Below are 22903 nucleotides of genomic sequence, written 5' to 3' on the forward strand. Positions count from 1 at the left end.
TGCGCATATTATTGGCAAGTAATAAGAAAAATGGACGGGGGACTTCAAAGCTCATCAGCTTCAAAGATAAACCTGAGGCATATGGGAAGCAGCTTTTAGTTTTTGCTGGCATATCTTCTCTGCCTTCCTTTTGTCCTGTGGATTAGTTCTCACAGCTCTGATCTGTCCATTGTGGTGATTTTGTCACTGCTGAGATAATGTGAGCAGTCTGAAAACAGCCTTGAAGTCAGCAGTTCCACAACTCAGGAATAGGATTGTGTATGGCTTCAGGTACCATTGCAATTAAGAAACTGGGTCTCATGCTCTTTGAAATTGAGTTTTATTTAGTTCTCTAACTTCAATGTCAGATCAATGCCATTTTAAACACTATTTCCTGTGACCCTCTCCATTTGTATAGTGTTTTTTAATATTGTGAGTTATGTGGCCTTTGATGGAGCATAGAAATGCCCCTCTTGAAAAAGCCTTAATGAGTTTTAGTAGCTGTAGGCTAGTGCTGTGTAAATCTCTTGGCAGAGGTCAGCAGATTAGGAAGGGAATAGCTGCATCAGCTCCATGCTGCTGTAATCCTACAAAGGTGCTCTGTGGTTGTTGGGCATAGGAGGAGCTGCACTTTCTCAGGAGCAGGCCAGGCATTATTATTTTGATATGAATAAAACCCAATCATACCTAATGACAGAGAGTCTGAAAGGAATTGTGTTCCCTTGGGGCTAATGGCAGACAAGGCAATTCTAATCCATCCTTTCTGACATTTTTGAAGCTTTTGGCCTAATTTGTGGAGCTAAGGGCCTTGTGTTTGCTTTTTTCTTCTCTTCTCTTGGGAGGCCAAAGGAACAGGGAGTGCCTAAGCAGCTGCTGAGGGGTTTTTGTGTTGGGCCATGATGGGAGGTCTCAGAAACCACTGAGTAAGGGTCACCTTGTCAGCTGGAATAACATGGATAGCATTACAGAGTGGCTGTGAAGGCAAATCCATCTATTCAAACACAAGCACACCCCCATGTCCCAAGTGTGCAGGGAACTCAAATCTCAGCCTGAAGTTCTTCTCCCCTCCAGCTTTTACTTGCAAAGATTAGAAGAAAACAAAGTAATAGGTAATTGTCAGCTAATAGAGCATGTTTGTTTTTTGTTTTCTTGCTGCATGTTAAGGCCCTGCCTGGAGTCAGTGATCTTTAATTGATTCCTGCAATCTTGGTGGTGTTACCATGGAAGCTTGGGAAAAGGGTGGATGGGGATAACTCAAAAGAAAAAGCTGCAGTTTTGTTGTTCACAGACAAGTTTAATCCACAAGAAAAACATCATGTGAAAACCTCACCAGTGGAGGGGGAATCAAGACTTCAGCCACAGGACAGTGCTGCTGCCCACTGACAATCACGTGTGCCCATCAGGACATGCAAGCACACACATACACACACTCATATGTGTGACTTGGGGGGGTTCAGCTGCTGCTGGAATAATGGTCCCAATTCCCAGCAAGTCACACAGATTTCCTTCATGCACCCTCTTTTCCCCTGTTCACCATTGCTTACCTGGAATGTTGGAAGCTGGCTGATGGATGACAAGGTTGATTTGTAAAAATGAGGGAAATTGTTTTCTTTCTTCTAGGTTGAAGCTAATTGGACTTGTTTAGCAGTTTGAGAATGGGACAAGCAGTAGAATCCAAGCTTGTTCTTTTTTTCTCCAATCTTCCCAGTTGCATGACAGCTGAAGTAGATTTTTAATACTGAAAGAGGCCATTGAAATGAGAAAGTGGAGCCAGTTTCAGGGACAGGAGAATGTTTGCTGACCAGGTGTGAGTGCAGCCTTGCTTTGCTGGTGTCACACCCTCTTGCCTTCTCCATGGTGAATTTGGGTTCCCTGCTGGAGCACTGGGTGCCACCAGCTACTGGAGAGGACAGTGCTGGGAAAGATTTGGCTTTCTGTCCTTGTCTGCAGAGTTCAGCTGCACTCCTGCCCCAGCTGGGCAGGCACCAGTCACACAGATCCCACAGCCATTTCTGGTCCTGCTGCAGGGTGTGCAGCACCCCTGGCTTCCAGTCTTTGCTCTCAGCCAAGCATTGTGTGACAGTAAGAGAAGGGCAGTTGCTTTGGGTCCCAGCTATCCACTGAGATGTGGCATGAAATGAGGGCAGTGAAGAGACAAGGCTCATAGCATGTCATTTGCCTGTGCAGGTCCTTGGGCTAAGCCTTTGTCAGTGGTTTCTTAGCGGCTTGGGTGGAGATGTCACAACCTGCTTTGTCAGAGTTGTGCTCTTTGTGAACACACTTAGGCTTATATTCCCTAGTACTGCTGAAGAGTGGGATATAAGAAGTTCATTACATATCATTTTGGGTGTTCAAAACTCAAATTAGTTGTGTGCCTCATCTCCAGAATTACTTGGAAGAAAGGAATCTGCATCTATGTCAGAGGTGTGGGCTGTGTGCCACATGCCCTCCCTGCCATCCTTCTGCAGGGGAGGAGCACCCTGACTTTGAGTGGCTCAATCCTTCCTTCTTTCTAAAGTACAGCATGTGAGGTTGAGGTCTCCATGATTGGTAGACATGTTTGGATTGTGTGATAGATATCCATGTTCAGAGTGTGGATTAAAACTTCCTGCAGTCAGCCCAAGAGCAGGGCGTCACTTAAGCCCCAAGTAAGTGGTGACCAGATGTCATGTCCCTAAATTTGGGGCTTAAACAGAGAGAGAACCTTCATACCATGCTTCAGCTCACAGTTTCATTGAGGAACTCCAAGCAGAGGACTGGAAAGAAGGAAATGTAGTTATGAACTAATGTTCATGAGAACAGCACAGTTCTCTGGATGCAGGAAAATGAACTTAGGGGTTTGCAGGATCTTTTCCATCTGTAATATCTATGATATGTTTCTATGGCTGCATTTGTCTGTGTCAGGGTTTGGACACTGCCCAGCAAGCAGCTGGACTTCCAGGGCTATGGAGAGAATGAAGCAATTGCAGGAATGCTTGAGAACAGGTCTTTATGTGTGATGTGGGAGAAGATCAGGGGGTCCCTAAACTGATTTTTATGGCAATCCTCAGATATTTTCTGCTCTTAGAATCTTTTGCTTTTGGCTTTTTGCTGCAGATCCACCCTCAAAGGAAAATCCTTATGAAGACATTGAGACCAACAGCCGCTGTTTGGGGAAGAAATGTGTCCTGACCTTCCCAGCATCCCCCACCTCGTCTGTACCTGGGACTCCCACAAAGGTACTTGGATTCAAGTGGCCACCTCTTCTGCTCCAGAAAGTATTGGGTGAAATCCAGGTGTTTTGTGGAAAAAGTGGATACCTTCATCATGTTAGGGATTTTTCCTTTACGTCTTTTGCCACAGGGTACAGTGTGATAAGAGGCGATTTACTGCCCTTCAGGGAGGTAAAAAAACAAACCAGCATTCCCTTACATAAATGGTTTGTTTGCTTTCACTTTTTTTTTCACTCCAGGATTTCCTTCCCTGGTGGTGTGGGAGCACCTTCCTCCCCTCAAAGAGGGCATGGAAGTATTTGGGCAATCAAGGCCTGCAGTAGCCTTGGTGTCTCAGTGTCCTGGGCAGTGCAGTCTGCCCATGCTGGTGCCCAGGTGCCTCTGCAGCACACCCCCCACCCCACAGGAGCCCTTTTTGCTCTCTCCATGAGACAATTTGGTAAGTCTGGCAGTGGTAAGCTGGTAAGTCAGGCAGTGCCAGTCCTCTGGGTGCAGAGCTAGTGCTAGAAGGGTGTCCCCAGCACAGCCCAGCTCACAGCTTGGGGCCTTTTTCCTCCTTGTCCGTGGAACCAAAAGAAGAGGTAAAGCTTTGATTGGCATCTCCTGCTCAGAGCTCAGGGTTTACCAAGGGCAGCCCTGCTACCTCAGCCTCCCAAGCTGCTTTGGTTGATTCATGTTGCCTATTTAGATAGTCCAAGCTAGGACAGCAGGGACAGCATGACAGCCAAAGTCGTCTTGGCAATAAATGGGTCCAGAGTGGATAGCAGGGATCAAAACACAGCTTTCCTGGCCAAAGGGTTTTCTCATGCTGTCCAAGTAACAACTATTATTAGAGCTGTTATCCAACATTTTGAGAAGTTTTATGTGCAGCATTCCTTGACATGCTGCTCTTTTCCAACCAGCTTAATCAGCAACTAAGGTGTCTTTGGGTAATTCAGTGAAAATGGTTCTGTGGTTCCCAATCCATTCTCCTTGTTGCTAGTCAGGTCTAGAGCAGCAAGGGGCCATGTGTGTCAGTGTTGGGATGAGACTGATCTCCCTCAGAGATTTGCAGTCACCTGTGCACCCAGATTTCCCACATGTGCTGTGAAAAGGGGGCTGCAGTTCTGCCCAGGAACGCCTTTCACCAGAGATACTGTTCCCAGCAGGAGAGCTGAACAGCAGTCATTGTGTTACTCTGCTGTGCTTTGGTGTCTAAAAGCCCTGATGTGCCTCAGTCAGAAAAGGAATTCTGCAGCTCTCATGGCAGCTGATGGGTTTGCAGCTGCAGCATTCGTCCTGTGGAGAGCCTGACCAGGCTGCAGTGGTGGGGAATGGGTCTGGAAGGACTTTCAGGATTACTATAGATGTAACAGCTCACATCCCTGGTGCAGAATGGGATTCTTCAGTGCAGAGAGTCCTTACAGCCTCATTTTTACAGGACTTCTCTGTAGGTGGCAAACGTTTTTGTGACGTGAGCATCTTCTGCCAAATCCAGAGACACCTGAGCTCACCTGAGTGGATTAATTGGTGTGACTAATAACTGCTGAGTGTGTCTGCTGGTGGAGGCAGATGGTGGTGCTGCCTCAGCTACAGGCACAGTGCTGCTGTGAATTGTTCAGAGCTAGGCTGGATAATTCTCCCCCACACTTCTTAGTGCCAGATACATCCTCTGGAAGTGCAGATTCTGTTCTCACAAAAGGTGCAATTTGCCTTGTCAGAACTACTGGGAAATTCTGTAGGAGAAGATAAAAAGTGTTCTTATTGAGCATCTTTCTGGTGAGAAGTGGTTTGCTCCCCTTTATGTGGAGCTTAGCTTCCTACTTCTCTGATGCTATTTTTGGTCAGAGACTTTAGGAACTTCACTCTGCTGCTTAAACGTCTTCTGTTGTACTCCCACCAAACTTGCTAATGAGTTTAGGAGGAAAGCAGTCTCCATAATTGTCTAATAGCATCTCTTGTGCCTTTTGAAATACCTGATTCTGGCTCCTGTCAAAGGCAGCCATCCTGACAGTGCTTTTTGCCTGCTCTCACTGCTTCTCTGTCCCTGCTGGCTAGTTGCTCCTTATCCCAAATGCCTGTGGTTGGTTGGTTAGTCTTGTCCTGTTTACAATCCCAACCTCTGGATTACCCAAATCCTGGGAGATTTTTTTCCACACTGGAGCAAGAGCTTCTTGGCCAACCCCTGAGCCTGTGTGCTGTTCTGGAATGAAAATGAGCTGGTTAAATTGCTGGCCAAGATGTAGCCTGGCAGCTGCATGGCTTTCCTGCATGTGTGCAAATCCGTGGGCACTCTCAGGCTGTTTTGACAACTGAGTGCTGTGGCTGGATTTACTGATATGAAGTGTAAGCAGTGGAGTAAAGACCCACAAGGTTCTGTGGTCATTCATTCCTTCTCCTCCATTTCCAGTTGCTTTCAAAGCCCACGTTTTTCCGGCAAAACTCAGAGCGGCGGAGTTTCAAACTGCCGGACATACGGAAACTGAGCCGGGATGGGACTGGCTCACCGTCCAAGGTCAGCCCTCCCTCAACCCCCAGCAGTCCAGATGACACCTTCTTCTCCTTGGGAGACTCTCAGAATGGCAAGAGGAGAAGGAAGATTCCCAAGGTAAATCTAGGGCTTTGGCTTTTTTGGTTTGGCTTCTTCCAGGCAGGAGTGTGAGTATGAGACCAGGTTTTCTTTAGTTTCCAGTGTGTGGCATCCCTGCAAGGCAGCTGCTGTCTTGGCTGTTGACTTGACTTGTGCTTAACCCCCTTTCTGCCTGAAGGAGAAGACACACAAACATGTCTGCGCCTTTCAAAGAAGTTATTTTTCCTTCTGAGGTTTCATAATAAGAAAAAAAAAAAAAGGCATTGTAATTTTGGGATAGAAATTGAAGTATGTCAGAGAGGAAAGAAGCAGTTCATATTTTGCAGAAGATGTACCCCATCATACTTCCTCCTGTGCTTCCTGGATGGGACAGTCAGAAATTGTCTGTGTGTTGTGTGTTTGTTTCCTCCTGGAAATCTGTTGTTCTTTGTTCTAACTAATGCACTGGCTGTTTATAATTTAAGATGTGACTGTAAGTGAGCAATGAACATAATGACAATTGGGTGGCAAAAGGACTTGTCTGCAGTTATGAGCATTTTCTGCAGCAACATTTCCTATTTCTTACTTGGATACAGCATTACTCCATTTAAATTTTATTTTCTTTCAGATCTGGCAGGATGTGTATTCAATCCAAATGAGGTTTGGCAGCAGTCTATCTATTGAATGTTTCAAAAACACAGTTAGAAAAACACAGTTGCTTATCCCGGTCTTTGCAGGACAAGCAGAGGCTACCAGGGACGGTCTGTGGTGATTTTTTTCCAAACCCACAGTTTGCATTTGGGGAAAAAGGGATGTGTTTGTGTATCTTCTTTGTTTCCTGGTTGCCAGATCTGTGTTCATGTTTGCATATCTGATTTTTGAATGCTCTCTCTGTGTGCCTCAGCCTTTCAGGAATGAGCCAAAGACTGCAAATGTTTAGCGTTTCTTTCCCAGTATGTCTTCACATCTGTGCATGGGCTTGAGCTCTGTCTGTGTGTTCACACATACTTTTATGTCAACTGAAGAGAGGATTCCAAGTGTTTATTTACCCCACAGTGCCACTGAGCAGTCTTGCAGGGCCAGGGCAGAACTGAGGTTTGCTTGTCAAGGGCAGCATCACCTGAGGCTTGAGCTGGGCATCTGGGTGAAGGCTGTACTTCCACAGCAGAGCATCCTGCCTCCCACTTCTGTATTTGTGCTCAGAGCTGCCTGACCAAGTAGGTGGTGGGCCTGTCTTACCCTGAGCTCACAAGACATGTGTGGATGTAAATCTGGAATCTGAATTTATTCCAATTATTTATGGAATAAATCTGAATGCTGTGGCCATATCCCAGTGCTCCTGTCTGGCACCCTAAGAAGGAGGCAGATCTGCTCAGGCAGGGAGCCTGGCATGGCTCTGCTGCAATTCCCCTCCCCTTCAGGAATAGACAGGGAGACCAGAGGCACTGAATGAGCCACTGAGCCCAGCACTGCCCCACACTGAAATGTCCTCTCTCTTGGCCAGCTGGGAGCACAGGAGTTACAGGATTGCAAAGGAAACCACTGGTGTAAAATATTTCAGCATCACTGGCCTCTGTCCTTCTCAATTTTTTCAGTCATCCTCCAGCCAGTTTTCTGCTTCCGAACCTGCAGACCAGCACAGGTTGCTAAGGGACCCTCTGGTGCTCCCATGGAGTATGGATCATGGTTTGGAGAGGTGGACTCTGTGTAGCTGATATAACTGCACAGAGGAAGTGCAGTCAGGTGTGGCCTTTCACACCAGGGGTTTGTTCCCCTGGGCTCTGCTGTACCAGAGTCAGCAAGGGCAGTGCAGCATAGATCCTGGGAATTGTGCCTCCTGCACCATCAAGGGAACAGTTTCACTGTGGCCAAGGTTGGGATAAAGAGCACTTTGCACTAAATTCTAGCTCAATTTCTTGCCTGGGGAAGAAATTAACCTTGTTTGTTTGTGTGTTTGCTGAGCAGCTGGTGCTGAAAATCAATGCCATTTACGAGGCACGGAGGGGAAAGAAACGAGTCAAGAGACTGTCACAGTCTACAGAGAGCAATTCAGGGAAAGGTAAAGGAGCTTCACATCATCATTCCTCTAAGACTTTCTGAGGACCTGTTCCGGACTTTAGGCTGCCTTAGTGGTTTATGTGACACTTTCTAGCACTTCATCCAGTCCAGACTAAGGTTGAGTTGGGGTTTCCGCTCTTTTTTCTTTTTTTTTTTTTTGTAAGATAAGGGCTGTTCCTCTGCCCTTTGGTTAAAATGGAAGGTTTCTGTTTTTCTTGCTTCATTTTCAGTCCATGGCTTTGCATGATAACCTTATAGGTCACCCCAAACATGTCCCCTCTTTTTGATGTTTATTTCTGGAACATGCTGGAAGCTATGGAGAGGAATGTTCTGTCCAAAAACTCTGATTTGTTGAGTTCAAAATATTTTGTGGGAATGTGTCACTTCACTGAACTGTCCAATGGAAGACAGGAGATTTTGGAACAGCCCTGGTTCTGTCACCATCCCAATAAACAAATAGCCTCAGTTGGGAATCAAGGTTTCTGCAACTGACTGTAGGACCATCTCCATCATAGCGGGATTGAGACTCTCAGCCTCCCACTGTCAATTAACAACTTGCCCAAAGCATTCAGACACTTCAGAGAAATTGCTTTTAAGCATCTCATCTCAATAAAAATTAAGATTGTGTCTTTCCAACACACAATGTTTTTCCAAACCACTTTAATATCCAGTAGAAGGTGACCACCTCTATTTGTTTCCCTCAATTATTTGTTAGTATTTATCCTATTTCATAAAGCATAGACAGCCATCGGGTGGATGAGTGTTTATATGAACTTCCAGGGGAAGCACCCCAGACTTTTTATACCCCTCCCTATAGCATGATTCAGAGAAATAGATCATTGGACCATATAGACCTTGAATCTGATTCAGTCTGACAATTTTTTTGTGTTTGTTTCTTTCTTTTCTTGGTTTTATCCCATGTCCCAGAAACTACTGTGTTTTAATGAGTATTTTACCTTGGTGTTGTGCTTATACAGAACTTGGATAAAATACTGTTCTGGCATTTTATTCTTTATGCAACTCTTCTGGCTGTGCAAAATTGATTTTGTTGTTAGTTTGGCTGTTTTATCCCTTTATGAATGGGAAGATACCAGGGTTGGTAAGCATAATATCTGTGGGTATGTGCACCCTTGAAAAAAACAAGGCCCTTGGGACCTAAACTGCTTCCCCCTGAAGTTGCCAGTCCCAGCTTTCTCATGCCAGTGATAAGAAATGCACAGCTATAAATAGATTTTCCTTAATTCATCTTCCCCTTACTTTCTTTTTTTTTCCTAGTTACAGATGAAAACAGTGAATCAGACAGTGACACTGAAGAGAAGCTGAAAGGTAAGGCAAATGTGTGGAGAGAGCAAATGGCTCCTGATGAACTCTGCTCTGAGCTCCTAGGACAAGATCTCTCCTCTGTGTCCTACCTTTGGAGAAGAACCTTGTTTCTGCATGGAACACAAGAGAACATGGAGATCTCAGTGCTGCAGGAGAAAATCCATGGACAGAGGGCTGCAGGGGCCCAAAACAAACATCTCTTCCAGCTCCCATCAAAGCTCCTTGTTGACTGACTTTCCAGGAAGAGTTTTGGACACTGAGGAAATAGAGTGAGATTTCTCAGAGTGCAGAGTCAGAAATGTGTGACCAGAGTGGCAGAAGCATTGTTGCATGGCACTGGATGTCCAGACACCTCAGCACATGCTTACTGTGGGAGAAAAGCCACCAGCCAGACTGGCTAGCTAGGAAAACAGAGTGGCACTGTGTGGCTGATTGCTGGTTAAACTCTCCTGCACTGGCTGGGTTGGGATAAAGCACTACATTTCTTTCTTCACTCTTGTTTGTAGGATTATTTGGTGTGCTGGTCTCCAAAATACTCTTCTGAAACCTTGTACTGGTAATTAGCCCCTGCACATTCTGGGGACATTGCTGTCTTTTGGGAATTTGGGGGGCATATTTAAAATCCTGGCAGGGTTAGAATGGAAGATGGAAACTCCTTCACATTCCAAAGTTTCCTGACTCACCTGCACATCAGATCTGGACAGCAGGTCAGTTCAGTTCCAAGCTGAAAAGACAGGCATGAGCTGTGTCAGCCACCGTGCACTGTGAGTGGGAGTGCTCATTCTCACCCTCTTGCAGGTTTTTAGAAGTGAAAGCTCAGGCTGAGTTCCCTCTTGGGAACACAGCTTCCCATTCAAGAACTACTGTATGCTCTTGCTTTCATCTGCATTGAAATCTTTTATCTGTATTGCTATGTTAGCAAGAGCAAGCTGAAAATTGCTGCCAGTGCCTACCTTTTGACAGGTTCTAAGGCTAGGCTGGAGACAGGAGAGAGGGTTTGCTCCAGGATGGTGCAGAAATTATATTCACAGCCCTCCTGAAATGTTGTGAAAATACAGAGCATGTTCACATTTAGCTGAGACAGGCAGTGTAGATGTGGCCAGGAAGACTTGAACTCTTGCCTGCTGCTGGTTGCCATAGTGAATCATGTGCATCATCCTGTGTTTCTCTGTAACTGCAGCTCAGAACTCCCTGGAGAGAGGATGATGGAGATCATGTGAAGTCACCTCAAATCCAACAGCATTGGGCTCTGGACAATATCCAGATCCCAACCTGGGGCTGAGTGACTATGCAAGTCTGCATAAGTGTGAACAGGAGCTCTGGCACTTGCTGTTTGCTCTAACTACAGCTGAATTCTGCTTTATGCCTTGTTGAACTGTTGACTTCCCTATTTTTAAATAGGAAAGTGAGATGATTGAAAGCAAGTCTCTTGTATTTGGGACTTCATATTTTGTGTAATAACATCAACCACACCAGCCAGGTACCTCTGCATGCAAGTCACTGTACATCACCTGAGACACAGTAAATCATGAGGTTGCATGGCAGAGCTGGAAGTGCTGACCCTTGGAAAGGAAAAGTCTTGGAAGACAAACTCTGCCATGATAACAGCAGTAAAATTCTGTTATCTTCAGAATATAAACAGGGCAGATCTTGAGCAAGCTTTTCAGAAGCACTCAGCATTGCTGTGACACTGCTCCTTTTGAAGTCCCTGGTGAAACAGAAAGCACTTCTGAAAGCTTTACAGCCCTAAAGCAAATAACATAGTAGGTGACAAGAAAAAGGACTCTAAGCCATCTTTCTAGGGCCTTAACTGCCCAGGGTTTGTTACACTTTCTAATTTGAGAGGCACCTCAAGATTGCCTTTAATTTCATTGTCTGGAATAGTCCCTGAGAGGCACAACTTTACCAGACAAAAGATGAACAAGTATATCCCATCTCTCAGGAAGTCCTATCTCCCATGACATTTCTTATGTATTGGAGTTCCTATAGCATCTCTGTGGTGGTTGTTTCCATCAAAAAGTTGCATTGCCACCCACCTTCCCAAAAAGCAAAGCTGTGAGAATGTGCTGTAGTCTCTACTTGTTGTTAATTCTTTCTTTCTTTTGTAGCAGGGATAAGGGACATATCATGGAGATTTAATTTGGGATGCAACTGTAAAACTAAGCAGGGGGTGGTCTCAGGGAATTTCATCTGGTCTCTTCTCAGCAGGCAGCTTTTCATTACTTTCCATGCTGGAATGTTTATTCTCCCATGGCTCATGTGTGTGTTGCAGCTACAGCTTGCTTGTTTTCCCATTGTCTTGGTGAACTTGTAGAAGCATGGCACTGAGAGATTAACTTTAGGCACAGGAAGAACTGGCATGAGCCAGCATTTTTCACTGGCACATCTTTTCTCATGTTTTCTGTTGTTGGCCTACAGCCCAGCCTGTGTGCTGGAGCTGGGAGTCCCCAGCATTACTCAGACAGCACAGCCCTGGCCTGACCCAGGTGCTGGTCTTGTGAAACCCTGGGGATTGCTGCCCACAGTCTCCTCTGGACAAAGGTGGTCAATCACCTCACTGTGCTGGCTTTGCAAAGTGCATAAATGAGTGCTAGGATGAGTGGCTGGACATTATCTGATACATCATGTCCCACATGGATCTCAGCTTGGCTCAGCTTGGGCTGTAAAAGCTATCCATGAAATCCTTCTGCTGCCAGAGTTCTTCAGGGTAATGGCACAACATTATGGCCCATCTCTGTCAATATTTATAGTGCAGCTTCCAAAAGAAGCTTTCCACTGAGAAAGCCATGCAGTGAGGTGATTTCAGGTTCATGCCCCAGTCTGTGCAGAGGCAGAGCAAGCCAGGCTCTCTGTGTGTTGCTGCAGCTCACAGCCAGCGCCTGGTGCACGTGAAGTCACGGCTGAAGCAAGCGCCGCGCTACCAGACCCTGGAGCGGGACCTGATCGAGTACCAGGAGAGGCAGCTCTTCGAGTACTTTGTCGTGGTGTCGCTGCACAAGAAGCAGGCTGGGGCTGCCTACATCCCTGAGGTCACCCAGCAGTTCCCACTGAAGGTCTGTCTCAGATTGTGTGGGGCACTTGGATCGCTGGAGGAGCTGCAGCTTCTCTGTTGAGCACGTGTTGTGTCAGTGACCCTCTGCTGTGTCAGCGCTGGGGGACACTGAAGATGTGGGAGGGCTTCAGTCACTGCCTGAGAATTGTCATGGTATTGCTCACTCCTGAAAGAGCAGCTGATTTAGATCTTTTGCTGCCCTTGGCTATGACTTTTATGTAGCTATTCCCTTTCTCCCCCTTTCCTCTTTAAAGATGACTGATGGTTGGGAGAAGATACATGTTCTGAAAGGGAAGGAACAGCTTTCAGTGATAGCCTAGCTCAAAATGGGGAAGGAGGAATGGGAGAAACACAGAGCCAATGTGATAGAGTGTTTGTAAATGGGATGTGACCAGAGATCCCCTCAGACTTCAGTTCTCTTTCCCCTTGCTAGAAGGTGTGTCCCAGATTGGAGGCACAATATAGCAGAGGCAGGTGCTGCAGAGACAGGGCTTGATGGAATTGGGGGCACAGAGTTACCTTGAGATATCTAAAGATTAGGTGAGCCAGAATCACAGAAATTTTAATATCTTCCAGGCAGAAGCTTAGCCTCTGTCATCACCTCTTCATTTGTCACAGGAAAAATATTTGAAGTCATTCCATCCCCACTTGACTAATTGGAAACATTCCTTCTCTCTGTTCTGCTAGCTTGAGCGCTCGTTCAAATTCATGCGTGAGGCAGAAGATCAGTTGAAAGCTATTCCCCAGTTTTGCTTCCCTGATGCAAAGGACTGGGCCCCCATCCATCAATTTGCCAGGTAAGTAGTGTACTTGGTATCCTGACTCATGAGAAACAGATTTCTATATCAAGCTAATTAAATGCAAAAGCTGTTACAGTAGAAGATTGGGCAGAACTCTGAGAGGAGTGTATAGAAAATTCAGAAATACTAGGGTTTTATTGGATTTGTATGTCTGGGACTGGTAATGAGGCTGATGGGTATCTTGTCCTTCTGGTTTCTCTTTCTGCAGTGAGACATTCTCATTTGTCCTGACGGGGGAAGATGGAAGCAGGCGATTTGGGTATTGTAGGAGGCTGCTGGTAATTATCTCTGAGTTTTTTCCTTTTCCTAGTGGTGCAGCCTTCTGTGGGGTTGGTGTTACTGGCACCCATTCTGGAAAGTGGAAGGCTGCTGCACTTCTCATTCAGTGTGGACTGAAAAGAGTGACAACAGAACAGCTTTGCTCTCTTCTGTTCAGTGCCAAAGTCCCTCTCTGTGTCCATCCTCCACTCCAGACATAGCTCTCTTGCATTTTCCTTGCACCAGCACTTTACCATGGCCATGGACTGTTGTTTCACCCTTGAAGCTGAAGACAGGGTTTATCCTCTTTAGGTTTGGATTCCTATTAAACAGTTTTCTAAACCTGTGCTGGTCCTGTAGGTTCAGAGTTGTCTCTGTAGATCAGTCTGCTCTGCCTTTGTCATTGACTTAGGTAAGCTGGGACCACACTGTGGATGTGCCCATTTCTCCTCCCTGTTTGTGGTGTACCAGGGTTTGAGCCAGGCTGTCATCATCACCACACTGTCAAATGCCTGCCAGTTTCTGAGCCAGCCAGTGAGATGCACAACTAAGAGAGCAGTCACTCTGTCTTTGCAGTAGATATAACTCTGACATTTCCTTGTTTTGTGTGTGTGTGTGTGTTTGTGTTTGTCTTGAAAGCCCAGTGGAAAAGGGAAGCGTCTCCCAGAAGTTTACTGCATTGTGAGTCGCCTTGGATGCTTCAATCTCTTCTCTAAGGTGAGGGGGGAGAAAGAGGGGGAATTTGTGCTGTAGGTGAAGAGGGATCTGAGTGAAGCCAGCACTTGAATGAATGGGGATCAGGGAGGCTGATAGCTGAAGAAAGGATCTGAAAGATTTGGTGAGGCAACCACATGCTAATTCCAGAACCTAGCAAAAGCACAGTTAATAGGAAAACTAGATTGTCAGCTCTTGCCTGCTTCTTTCAGCACAACCTCCCAGAATACAAGAGAGGTTAAAAGGTGGAGTCCTTTTAACCTCTGAGTGTAGTGGGGAGTTTGGAAATTTTCAGCTTCACAGTGGCCTCACTGGAGCTGTGTTTCTCCTGATAAAAGAACTCCAGGATCTTCATTTGCACCTTTTGCCTTCTTTCTTTTGACACACAGCTCCATGTCAATACTGGATTAAGGAGTATCTATCTAGATAGATACTGGTGCACTTAATTCCTGGTGTTATCTCCCTCCTCCTGATTTGCATGTTTTTGTGTCTTCATGCCTTTATTTCAGATCTTGGATGAGGTTGAGAAGAGACGGGGCATTTCCCCAGCCCTGGTGCAGCCTCTCATGAGGAGTGTCATGGAGGCACCTTTCCCAGCTCTGGGCAGGACCATTACAGTCAAGAACTTCTTGCCAGGCTCAGGAACAGAGGTAAAGACGCTTCCTAGAGAGAGGGAAACAGGCCAGTAAATGGTGCAGGACTAGCAAGTGAAGGTTGGGACCATGGCATAGCACTGGGGATTTTCAAGAACAGATGATCTGTCAGCTGTGGGCGGGAAGCTGGGGTGTAAAACTGGGCACCAGAGGGGATGGTATGGAGACTTCAGTGACTCAGAATCAAAATGGAAATCCTATGGTAAAAATGAATGTAAGCACAGAGCCTAATATAGAAAAAGGAAGCAGGACATTGGCCTTGAGGCCTGGAGGCACAGACAGCAGGTCCTGTGCTGCCCAGCATATGACTTGGATCTGCTCAAGGACACCACACTTAACTTCCTAATGACATGTTTGAACAATGTGCTCCAGCACCTTAATATAGAATCTCTGTTTGTGTGGATCAGGTCAAAAAATCCTTGAAACCATACCAGGCTAATATTGCAGCCTTTGAGAATGACATTTTCACAATGTGGAGGTGAGGATCTGTGTTGCATCTCACAAGATGCCGTGTGAGGACAGCAGGAGGGTTTTAAGAGTACAGAGCTTTAGAGCATGGCATTGAAGGACTGTGGGGGGATGGAGGGAGACAAATTGAAGGTAGTTTTGGCCATACTTGGTATGCCTTGAATGTGAGAGGGAGGAAGGAGAGCAAGTTGATAAAGTTGTGTCTGCAGGCTTTCAGGCAGAGCACTACATGATGACATTCTCCTCAACCCAACTGGAAACAGTCCCAGCTAAATGACATTACTGCAGAGAACATGCAAAGCTGGTTAAAAATGTGTGCTGGAGGAGCAAAGTCCCAGTGGTGTGCTGTGAGAATGTTGTGGCTGGTTTGTGTCTGGGATTCTGTTCATTAATTATCAGATTGATGGCATAAACTCCACATTTACACAGTACAGCACTGGGATGGGGGCAGGCACTTTGGAGAGAAAGGGATTAACAGTCAAAGTGCCCCACTCCCCCGAATTCAAGAAACATATTCAAGTGTTCAAGAAATGACTGGATGTGGCACTGTGGTCTAGTTGTCATGGTGGTGATCACATGGACTCAATGATCTTAGAGATCCTTTCCAGTCTAAATGATTCTGTGATTCTGTAAATGGAACATCTGGTGGGAAAATCAATATGGACAAAAGCAAAATGCTGAGAGGAAGAAAGGAGTGGTCTTATACAACATGAAAGTAACTGAGTGAGCAGTGGTACTTCAGAGGAGGATCTGGTGGCACAGTGGGCCCTAAAGTGAGCAAAAGTAGCAGTGTGGTATTATTTAGACAAAATCCTTCATTGTGAAAGCAAGTGAAGGGATGAATAATAAAGGAAAGCAAATTTTCTGCTTTCCAGTGTTGATGGTATTTTCTTTGGAGTATTGTTTTCCAAAGCATGCACCCACTAGGAGAAAGCCCCAGCAGGGTAGTTCTGTTTACTAAGTGGTCTAGAAAATGCAGGCAAAGCTTGAGAAAATTGTTTACTTAATATAGAAAACAAAAAGGAAGACACATGATAACCTTTCAATACACAAGAAGTTTCCTGCAGAGAGGAATGTGACCAGTTGCTCTCAGTGTGTACTGAGATTGAAGTAATTTGCCACTGACATGTTTCAGCTGCAAGCTTGGTGTTGGTGAGGGTAGTTCAGAACTAGAGTAATTTTCTTGTGGGATTAATGAAATGTGTGGTGTTGGAGACTTTCAAAAACAATTTAGATAAGCATCTGTCCAAGATAAGGAGTATGAAGTGCTAAGGTGCTATGACAGGCATTATTTAAGTAGATATGAACAAAGAAAAATACCCACAGGCTGCTCTAGTCTGTAACTGATATAAAAAATTTATGGTCAGGAGGTTAGGCATCCAGATTCTTGCAGTAAAAAATAAATAAATCCTAACTGTAAAAGTCAGAGTGTAGATTTGCAAGGCTCCATGACATTCTTCTGCCTGAAAAACACTCCTAGCTGGACACAAACTAGTTTTCCTCCTTATGAAGAGCTCGCTGTCCTCAGTCCAGTGGGAAGAACTTGTGGTTGATCTCATGCTGTGCCTATTGGAGTGGACTCTGGATCCTCTTCATCTGGAAGAAGGATTTATGGGAGGCCTTTGGAAGGACTGTGGTTGAGGACTTGCTGCTCTGTGGTGCTCACCAGCAGTCAGTGAGGGCTCTGGCAGTGGAAATACCTGCTGGGTCCTTGCTTGGCATGCTCTGGGTGGCACCAGTGTGCTCTTTGTGTCCCCCAGGTCATTGAGCTGCGGCGGCCCCTCGACTCCAGGCTGGAGCACGTTGATTTCGAGTCCTTGTTCACCTCCCTGAGCGTGCGGCACCTGAGCAGAGTCTTTGCCTCCTTGCTGCTGGAAAGGAGGGTGATCTTCATTGCAGACAAGCTCAGGTACCCTCTTGCATTGCCCTAAAGAAAATGCTGGCAGGGAAGGGAGGCTGGGAAGGCTGCAGCGACAGATCCCTCTGCTTTGTTCTTTTTCCTCTCTGCCCTTCTCAACCTCATAACGATGTGAATAGGGCTGTTCTTCCCAGGAACTGGGAACTCAGGCCATGAACCATAATTTCATTTTGCAGCTTGCAAAAAGTACTGCTTCTCGTCCCCAAGGAGAACCAAATTCCACTTCCTCTAGATAATTTCAGATCCCTGGTGCTAAGGAAGCAAAACCCCTCCCTTTGCTTCATCATGCTGCACTGTTCCCTGCTGAGCTGTGCTGGGTTTGTAGAGATCACTGTCCCTTCTGAGTTCCCTGATGTCACAAAATCTTGATTTTTCTGCTTGTATTTTCATATTGGTTTCTAAATACTTCTTTCTTCTTATGGGGATGAAAACAAAGGATGCAGCGAAATGGGGAAATGAGGAGGGGAAATGAGACAGAGGAGTTCCCCCTTCTATTTTGAATCTGCTCAATTTGCTCTTTTAAAAATATATTTGTTTGCTCTCCTAAAGGATGAAAATAGGTCTGGGTTTCTTTAAGATCTTGTGCAGCTGGTGGCTGGCAGCTCTCCAGCCCTTGAAGCACTTGAGGATTCAGGGAGGAAAGTTCGCCAGGGCTGGGGAAAGAAAAGCTGCCTGGATGAGTAATGACACTGAGGAGCACGCTCAGGTTTCAGGAGTGTACAATGCCCCTAAGCTGTCTGTTTTCACAGCTTCCAGTCAGCAGCCTGCAGCTCTGGGACTGAGCACTGGGGCACAGAATGGAGAGGCCCCTTCTAGAGGAAAATGAAGGGGGGAAATTCATTCTGCATGGATCCGGGGCTCTCTGCGGGCAGAGTTCAGGCAGTCTCATCACAGGAATAGAAAGGCTGGGAGAGGGAAGCTGTAGCACTGGTTGCTTGCAGATGTCTTGGTTCAGAAAGGGGAAAATTTGCCTCTTTATAATTACTGATATGTTATGTGTGTAGAAACTTGGTGTTCTGGATACTTAAACCACACATTTCATGCAGAGCATTTAGATTTGTATTGAAAGTGAGAGAACTCATCCAAACACTACATCTCTATGTAACATATATGATTCATGACATCATCTAGGATCACAGGCTCTCAAATATTTTTCTTTTCTTTTGTAGGATAAATTTTACATTCTGGGAAAATTTTTTAAGGACACAGATTGACATTGTAATCTCTACAAGAGAGCTGGGTGGTATCAGGAAATGGCAGGGAACTTTTTGATGGGGGGTTTGGGACATCACTTTAGAATGAACATTTTTTAGCAAATCTTTTCTTATCACGTCTTTACATGACAGCACAACACTGTGTATTCTGAGCATGGGGTATGATATCTGTAACTGAAAGCACCTTGATGGGTTTTGGTGTTCATTTCCCACTCCTGTCTCTTTTGTCAGCATATCTAGGGTCCTTAGCAATGAGTCCAGCTGTACAGGCCTTTAAAAGAGTGGGAGAGAGCTATAGAATCATAGCTTCTAGAATCTCTGAATATCTCATAAACAGCTTTTTTTCTTTTTCCTGTGAAAAAAGAATTGTCATGTTTAAAAGGTCCAGGGTCTGTTAGACCACAGGGCTCAGATTCAAATATTTACCATAGGTGCCGCCAGCTCTCTATGAGACTTTTAATAGTTGATATTTCTGAGAAGACCTTACTCTGAGCAATTTCAGGAGTCTTTTTCTTTTCCTCTTACAAAATATGAAGTTTCTCTGGCTTGTTTTTGTGGAGCAAAAGCTTGGAAATTATCCCAAAGGGCTGTAAAGATGTGAAATACAGAAAACAAAGAAAATATCCCTCAAAATTAAGTAACTGCTGTATTTTAATCCAGTTCAGTGACTTGAATGGACTGGCATTGTGAGCCTTTCCTGAGGTGAACAGTCTCTTCTACTCATTGGTGGACCTTCCATGTTTTGAAAGCTGATGATATTGGAGATACAGGATCTTCTGTCCAAATTATTTTTTTCCTGGGACAGGAACACATCGAACTCAAGTTAAGTAGCATTCACTCTAGGAGTGAAAATGCCAATTTGAGAGGAAAGATAAGAAACACTACTTGGAAATAGCTGAAGAGAAGGAAAAAAACTATAAAAGCAGCTGTTGGAAAGTGCTCAGAGGTTAGGAATGCTAGAAATAATCCAGCTGAGATGAATTAATGGGAAGAGTGCAGGTGACACAGTGAAAGATGCACAATAAATTACATTTCTCATTAATCTTTGGGGCTCTTCATGTGGGTACTATTAATAACTATCTGTCCAAGTTTGAAAAGTTGTATCTGGGTGTGAGGGACAGAGAAATGATGTGTACAATTTATTTACATCCTTTAATTGCTATAAAATCAGTCTGTGGGAAAAGAAAGCTGCAAGGTCTCCTGCCAAATACTGCAAGAACTGTGAAAAGTTTTCAAGCTGAGCCAAAAAATGCATCTAACAAGTGTACAGCAAGTGAAATACTTTGTCTTTTCCATCTTTAGAATGAGCATTGAGTGTTTAAATACCTGTCAATCCACAGCTTGGCAGCGGAAAAGGAAAGAATTTGGTTTATTAGTTTTTGGGTGGGTTTTTTTCCCTGTCACTATGGGTACTGGGGTATACATTGCCTCACAACCCAGGAAAATGACTTTGTTAAAACTCTGTTGTGCAGTCTTCCCCCAGCTTTTGTTCATTCCTGCAATGTTAACTTTAGTCCCTGGCCAGTGGAGACAGTGGCATGGGTCAGACACTACAACATGAGAGCTGCTTTTGTTTCAAAGGGATGTTGCCTGGCAGGCAGCTCCAGGCACTGCCAAACAACCTTTTAGAAGCCATCTTTCAGCTAAAATCACCTGATGTCACAAGGTACCTCAAGCTGGGCAGTTTTTAATGGCCTGAGCAGGAGATCTTGTGATTCAGAAGGCTTTTTAAAAAGAAAAGCTTGCAAAGGCTTAAAATCAAAGCCTCCTTTTTCCAGATCTCAAAAGCTTGTTGTGGATCTGACCAACTCAAGCAATTGCCTCTGTCTCTGCCAGAAACCACAGCTGTATCAACAACACAAAGTGGTCATTGTTATCAAAGGCAGATCTGAAAGAATTAGAGTAGACACTTTAAATGTGGTCATCCCCAGCAAAAGGTAATTAATCATCAGGAAGAACCCTCTACCATGTGCTACAAAAACAAATCTGGGACTGTGAATATCAGCCTAGCAGGTTTTTCCCTTTTTGCCCTGTGATTAGGGAGAAGAAGAAACCCAAGGATGAAGTTTTGATAATAGTGTTGTCTCTTCAGATCATCTTAATAATCATTTCTTCACCTGCACAAACCTGCCATGTTGTGGGAGTCAGTGAGGGTCCCCAGAGAGCTGGTGGAACTTGGCATCCTCCTGGTGGGATTTGCAGCAGTGCTGTGTGAAGTCATGGGACAATGCTTGGAAGCTGCTGTGCCTGCTAAATGTTGCAAACCAGAACTGTAATCCATCATAAGTAACTCCAGATGTGACACAGTGTCAGAAATCTGAAGGTGTTTGTAAAACAAATCCTACTGTGGCAGAGCTTATTAAAAAAAAAAAATTAAAAGATACATATTCAAATAGTCTTAAATTGCCAAATGCCAGCATATCTTGAGCAGTTTGGTTAGTGCAGGGACCACAGGACTTCCTGGCATTAAACTACAGCAGGATGTTTGATTCATTGGTGTGTTTCAGAAATCATGCAGATCCTAAACCCAAATAGGGTGTCAGCTTTGGAGGCTTTTTATCACTTACGCTTGCTTTTGGAGTGGAAAGCAACCAGCCTGAGCAGCCAGTGTCCCCTTGTAGAAGCTGTTGCAACTTGTCAAGGTGTCTTTTAGAGCAAGTCAAGCTAGTCTTGGAGCAGGCTTTCCCAGGAGAGGAAGAAGGGTTTCTGTGTAGTTGCAGCTCTCTGTATTGGCCACCTGTGTTCAAGGTGGCTCCCAAGAAGCAGCAGCTCCACAGGGTGCTGGGTGCTGGGAAGGTCTGTTCAAGCAAACAAGTGTCACAGGTTGCAGCAGGATCATTGCTCTAACCAGGGGAATGCTTACCCAGAGATCTGTGTGTCAGTCCCACCCAAATCAGGCCTTTAGGGAGGGGTCTGAGGCTTCTTGTGTGCTCAGTACTTTTGAGCCTCTGTACTAGCCTTGACATCTCAGTCTCAACTGTGAGCAACTCTAACTTGTTCCCTGCAGAAGGCTGAATGAACCCCTGAAAACGTGCTCAGCATCTTAACAGCCTTCTTCAAAGACCTGCAGCATTTTCAAGGTTACTCATGAAACCAAAAGCCTTAGAAAGTGGTGCCTGTGTCCCGTTTGAGCAGCTGGCCTGAACCTGTGTGGCCTCAGGGTGGCTCCTGACACACAGCACACTGCAGTCATGTGGCTGCTGCCTGAAGAGTCTCACAGGTGGCATAAAAGGGATTTATCAAGCTGGATTCTTTTGCAAGGCTCATCAGCCTGGTGTGAATCAGCAGTCCCTTAGTGCTTGGTGCAGTGCCAAATGCAAGAGAAAGAGATCTTAGGCTTGAGTCACCCTAGATGGCCACAGTTCTCCTGGGCTCCTGGCAACCTGCAGCTCCCTGAGACTCCTGCAGAGCAAGTCTGACATGTGCAAAAGGTACCTCAGTGATACCTCCTCTGTGCATCCCTGAAATGCTCTGCCTACAAGGGAGGCTCACAGACCTCAACCCTACCAGTACTGTTGCCTGGAAGGGTCTTCCACAGTGAGAAATGTTTGGGAGCAGAGATCACTGGGTTTCACCCTGGAGGCGTTGAGTCATGCACAGATGGAAGGGTGGAAGGGGAAGTTATCTTTACTTCCCACTGCCTGGTGTGTGCAATTTCAGACTTAACACAGCTCTGCCTTTGACTTGCACTCTCTGGAGCTGGGCCATCTCTCCTCCCCCTCGATCTCTCACGTACCATGTGTGCTCACTGGGCTGAGGCAAGAACAAGGCACCATAAATATAGCAGGAGACAGCTTGCCATAATATCTCACCATCCATAAATAACCACGTACTTCAGCTGCTCACTGCTCCTCTCTGGAGCTACCTGCACTCAGAGATGTTTTCCATGGGTTTTCACATGCTGTCTGTAAATTCAGGTCCCATGTTTAGGCAGAAAATTTGGATGCACCTTCAAAATAGAGGATTGGTGACAAATGTAAACCTCCTAACACTTCCACATTCACCTTCTGCTCAAAGAAGAGGAATGGTGGGTGGTGATAATGCCCCACTGCTGTGCACAAGTGATGAAAGGTGCAGTTCTTTCAGCTTTCACTATGCTGCTGCTGCTATTACCAGGTCTATTATCAGTCAGAAATCGAGGAGTGGAAAATATGCTCTGCAGTAATGGAGAGGAAGAGAAGCCCCTGCTTTTGTATCTGCTAACATGACCTGAAATGTATGAGTGGCACAGCTTTGAAGGAGATGGTTTTAAAGGATTTCATTAGCTTGGAGTGCACTTCTAAGATGACATACCCACTTTTGTTGCAGTTCCTTTCAAGATTATCTTGTATGAAAGATACAACAAAAATCATCTACTTTGATATTATTCCCACTTTTTTCTGTTTTTTTTTTAATATTTCTGTTTCGTGTAGCTCCTTGTTTTCTCATTATTTTAATTTTGCTTCTCTCAGATTCATTATCTGCCTTGCATTTGTGATAGTCATGGCAAGATGTGGGCTAGCTGATAATGGCAGGCACAGCTGGAGAGCAGCAGCAGAGGGGCAGCCTGGAGGAGTCAGTGCAGGGAGGGAGATACACTCACACCTTCCCAAAAAATGATGTGGAACTGAAGGGTTTTTTCTCATTTAAAGCTACCACTCTGTAACAGAGCCTTTGGAGGGTGTTGCTCTGTTTTTACAGAGTATCTCCTTAGAAAAGACAGTCCT

General features: G+C 45.3%; 1 protein-coding gene across 2 annotated transcripts in view; it reads left to right on the forward strand.

Annotated features, from left to right (window-relative positions):
- Positions 1-22903, forward strand: part of DENND2A (DENN domain containing 2A) — a 57469-nt gene that overhangs the window by 27167 nt on the left and 7399 nt on the right. Inside the window, exons 5-14 of one of the 2 annotated variants that reach the window (XM_074539098.1) lie at positions 3076-3197; positions 5581-5778; positions 7705-7798; positions 9073-9123; positions 11986-12173; positions 12860-12969; positions 13181-13250; positions 13870-13947; positions 14454-14594; positions 16826-16974. In XM_074539098.1, coding sequence (XP_074395199.1) covers positions 3076-3197; positions 5581-5778; positions 7705-7798; positions 9073-9123; positions 11986-12173; positions 12860-12969; positions 13181-13250; positions 13870-13947; positions 14454-14594; positions 16826-16974 — 1201 coding nt within the window. The remainder of the gene's footprint in view (positions 1-3075; positions 3198-5580; positions 5779-7704; positions 7799-9072; positions 9124-11985; positions 12174-12859; positions 12970-13180; positions 13251-13869; positions 13948-14453; positions 14595-16825; positions 16975-22903) is intronic. The other variant, XM_074539099.1, reaches the window with a different exon arrangement.

The sequence above is a fragment of the Zonotrichia albicollis genome, chromosome 4 (assembly GCF_047830755.1).
Source record: "Zonotrichia albicollis isolate bZonAlb1 chromosome 4, bZonAlb1.hap1, whole genome shotgun sequence".
NCBI lineage: Eukaryota > Metazoa > Chordata > Aves > Passeriformes > Passerellidae > Zonotrichia > Zonotrichia albicollis.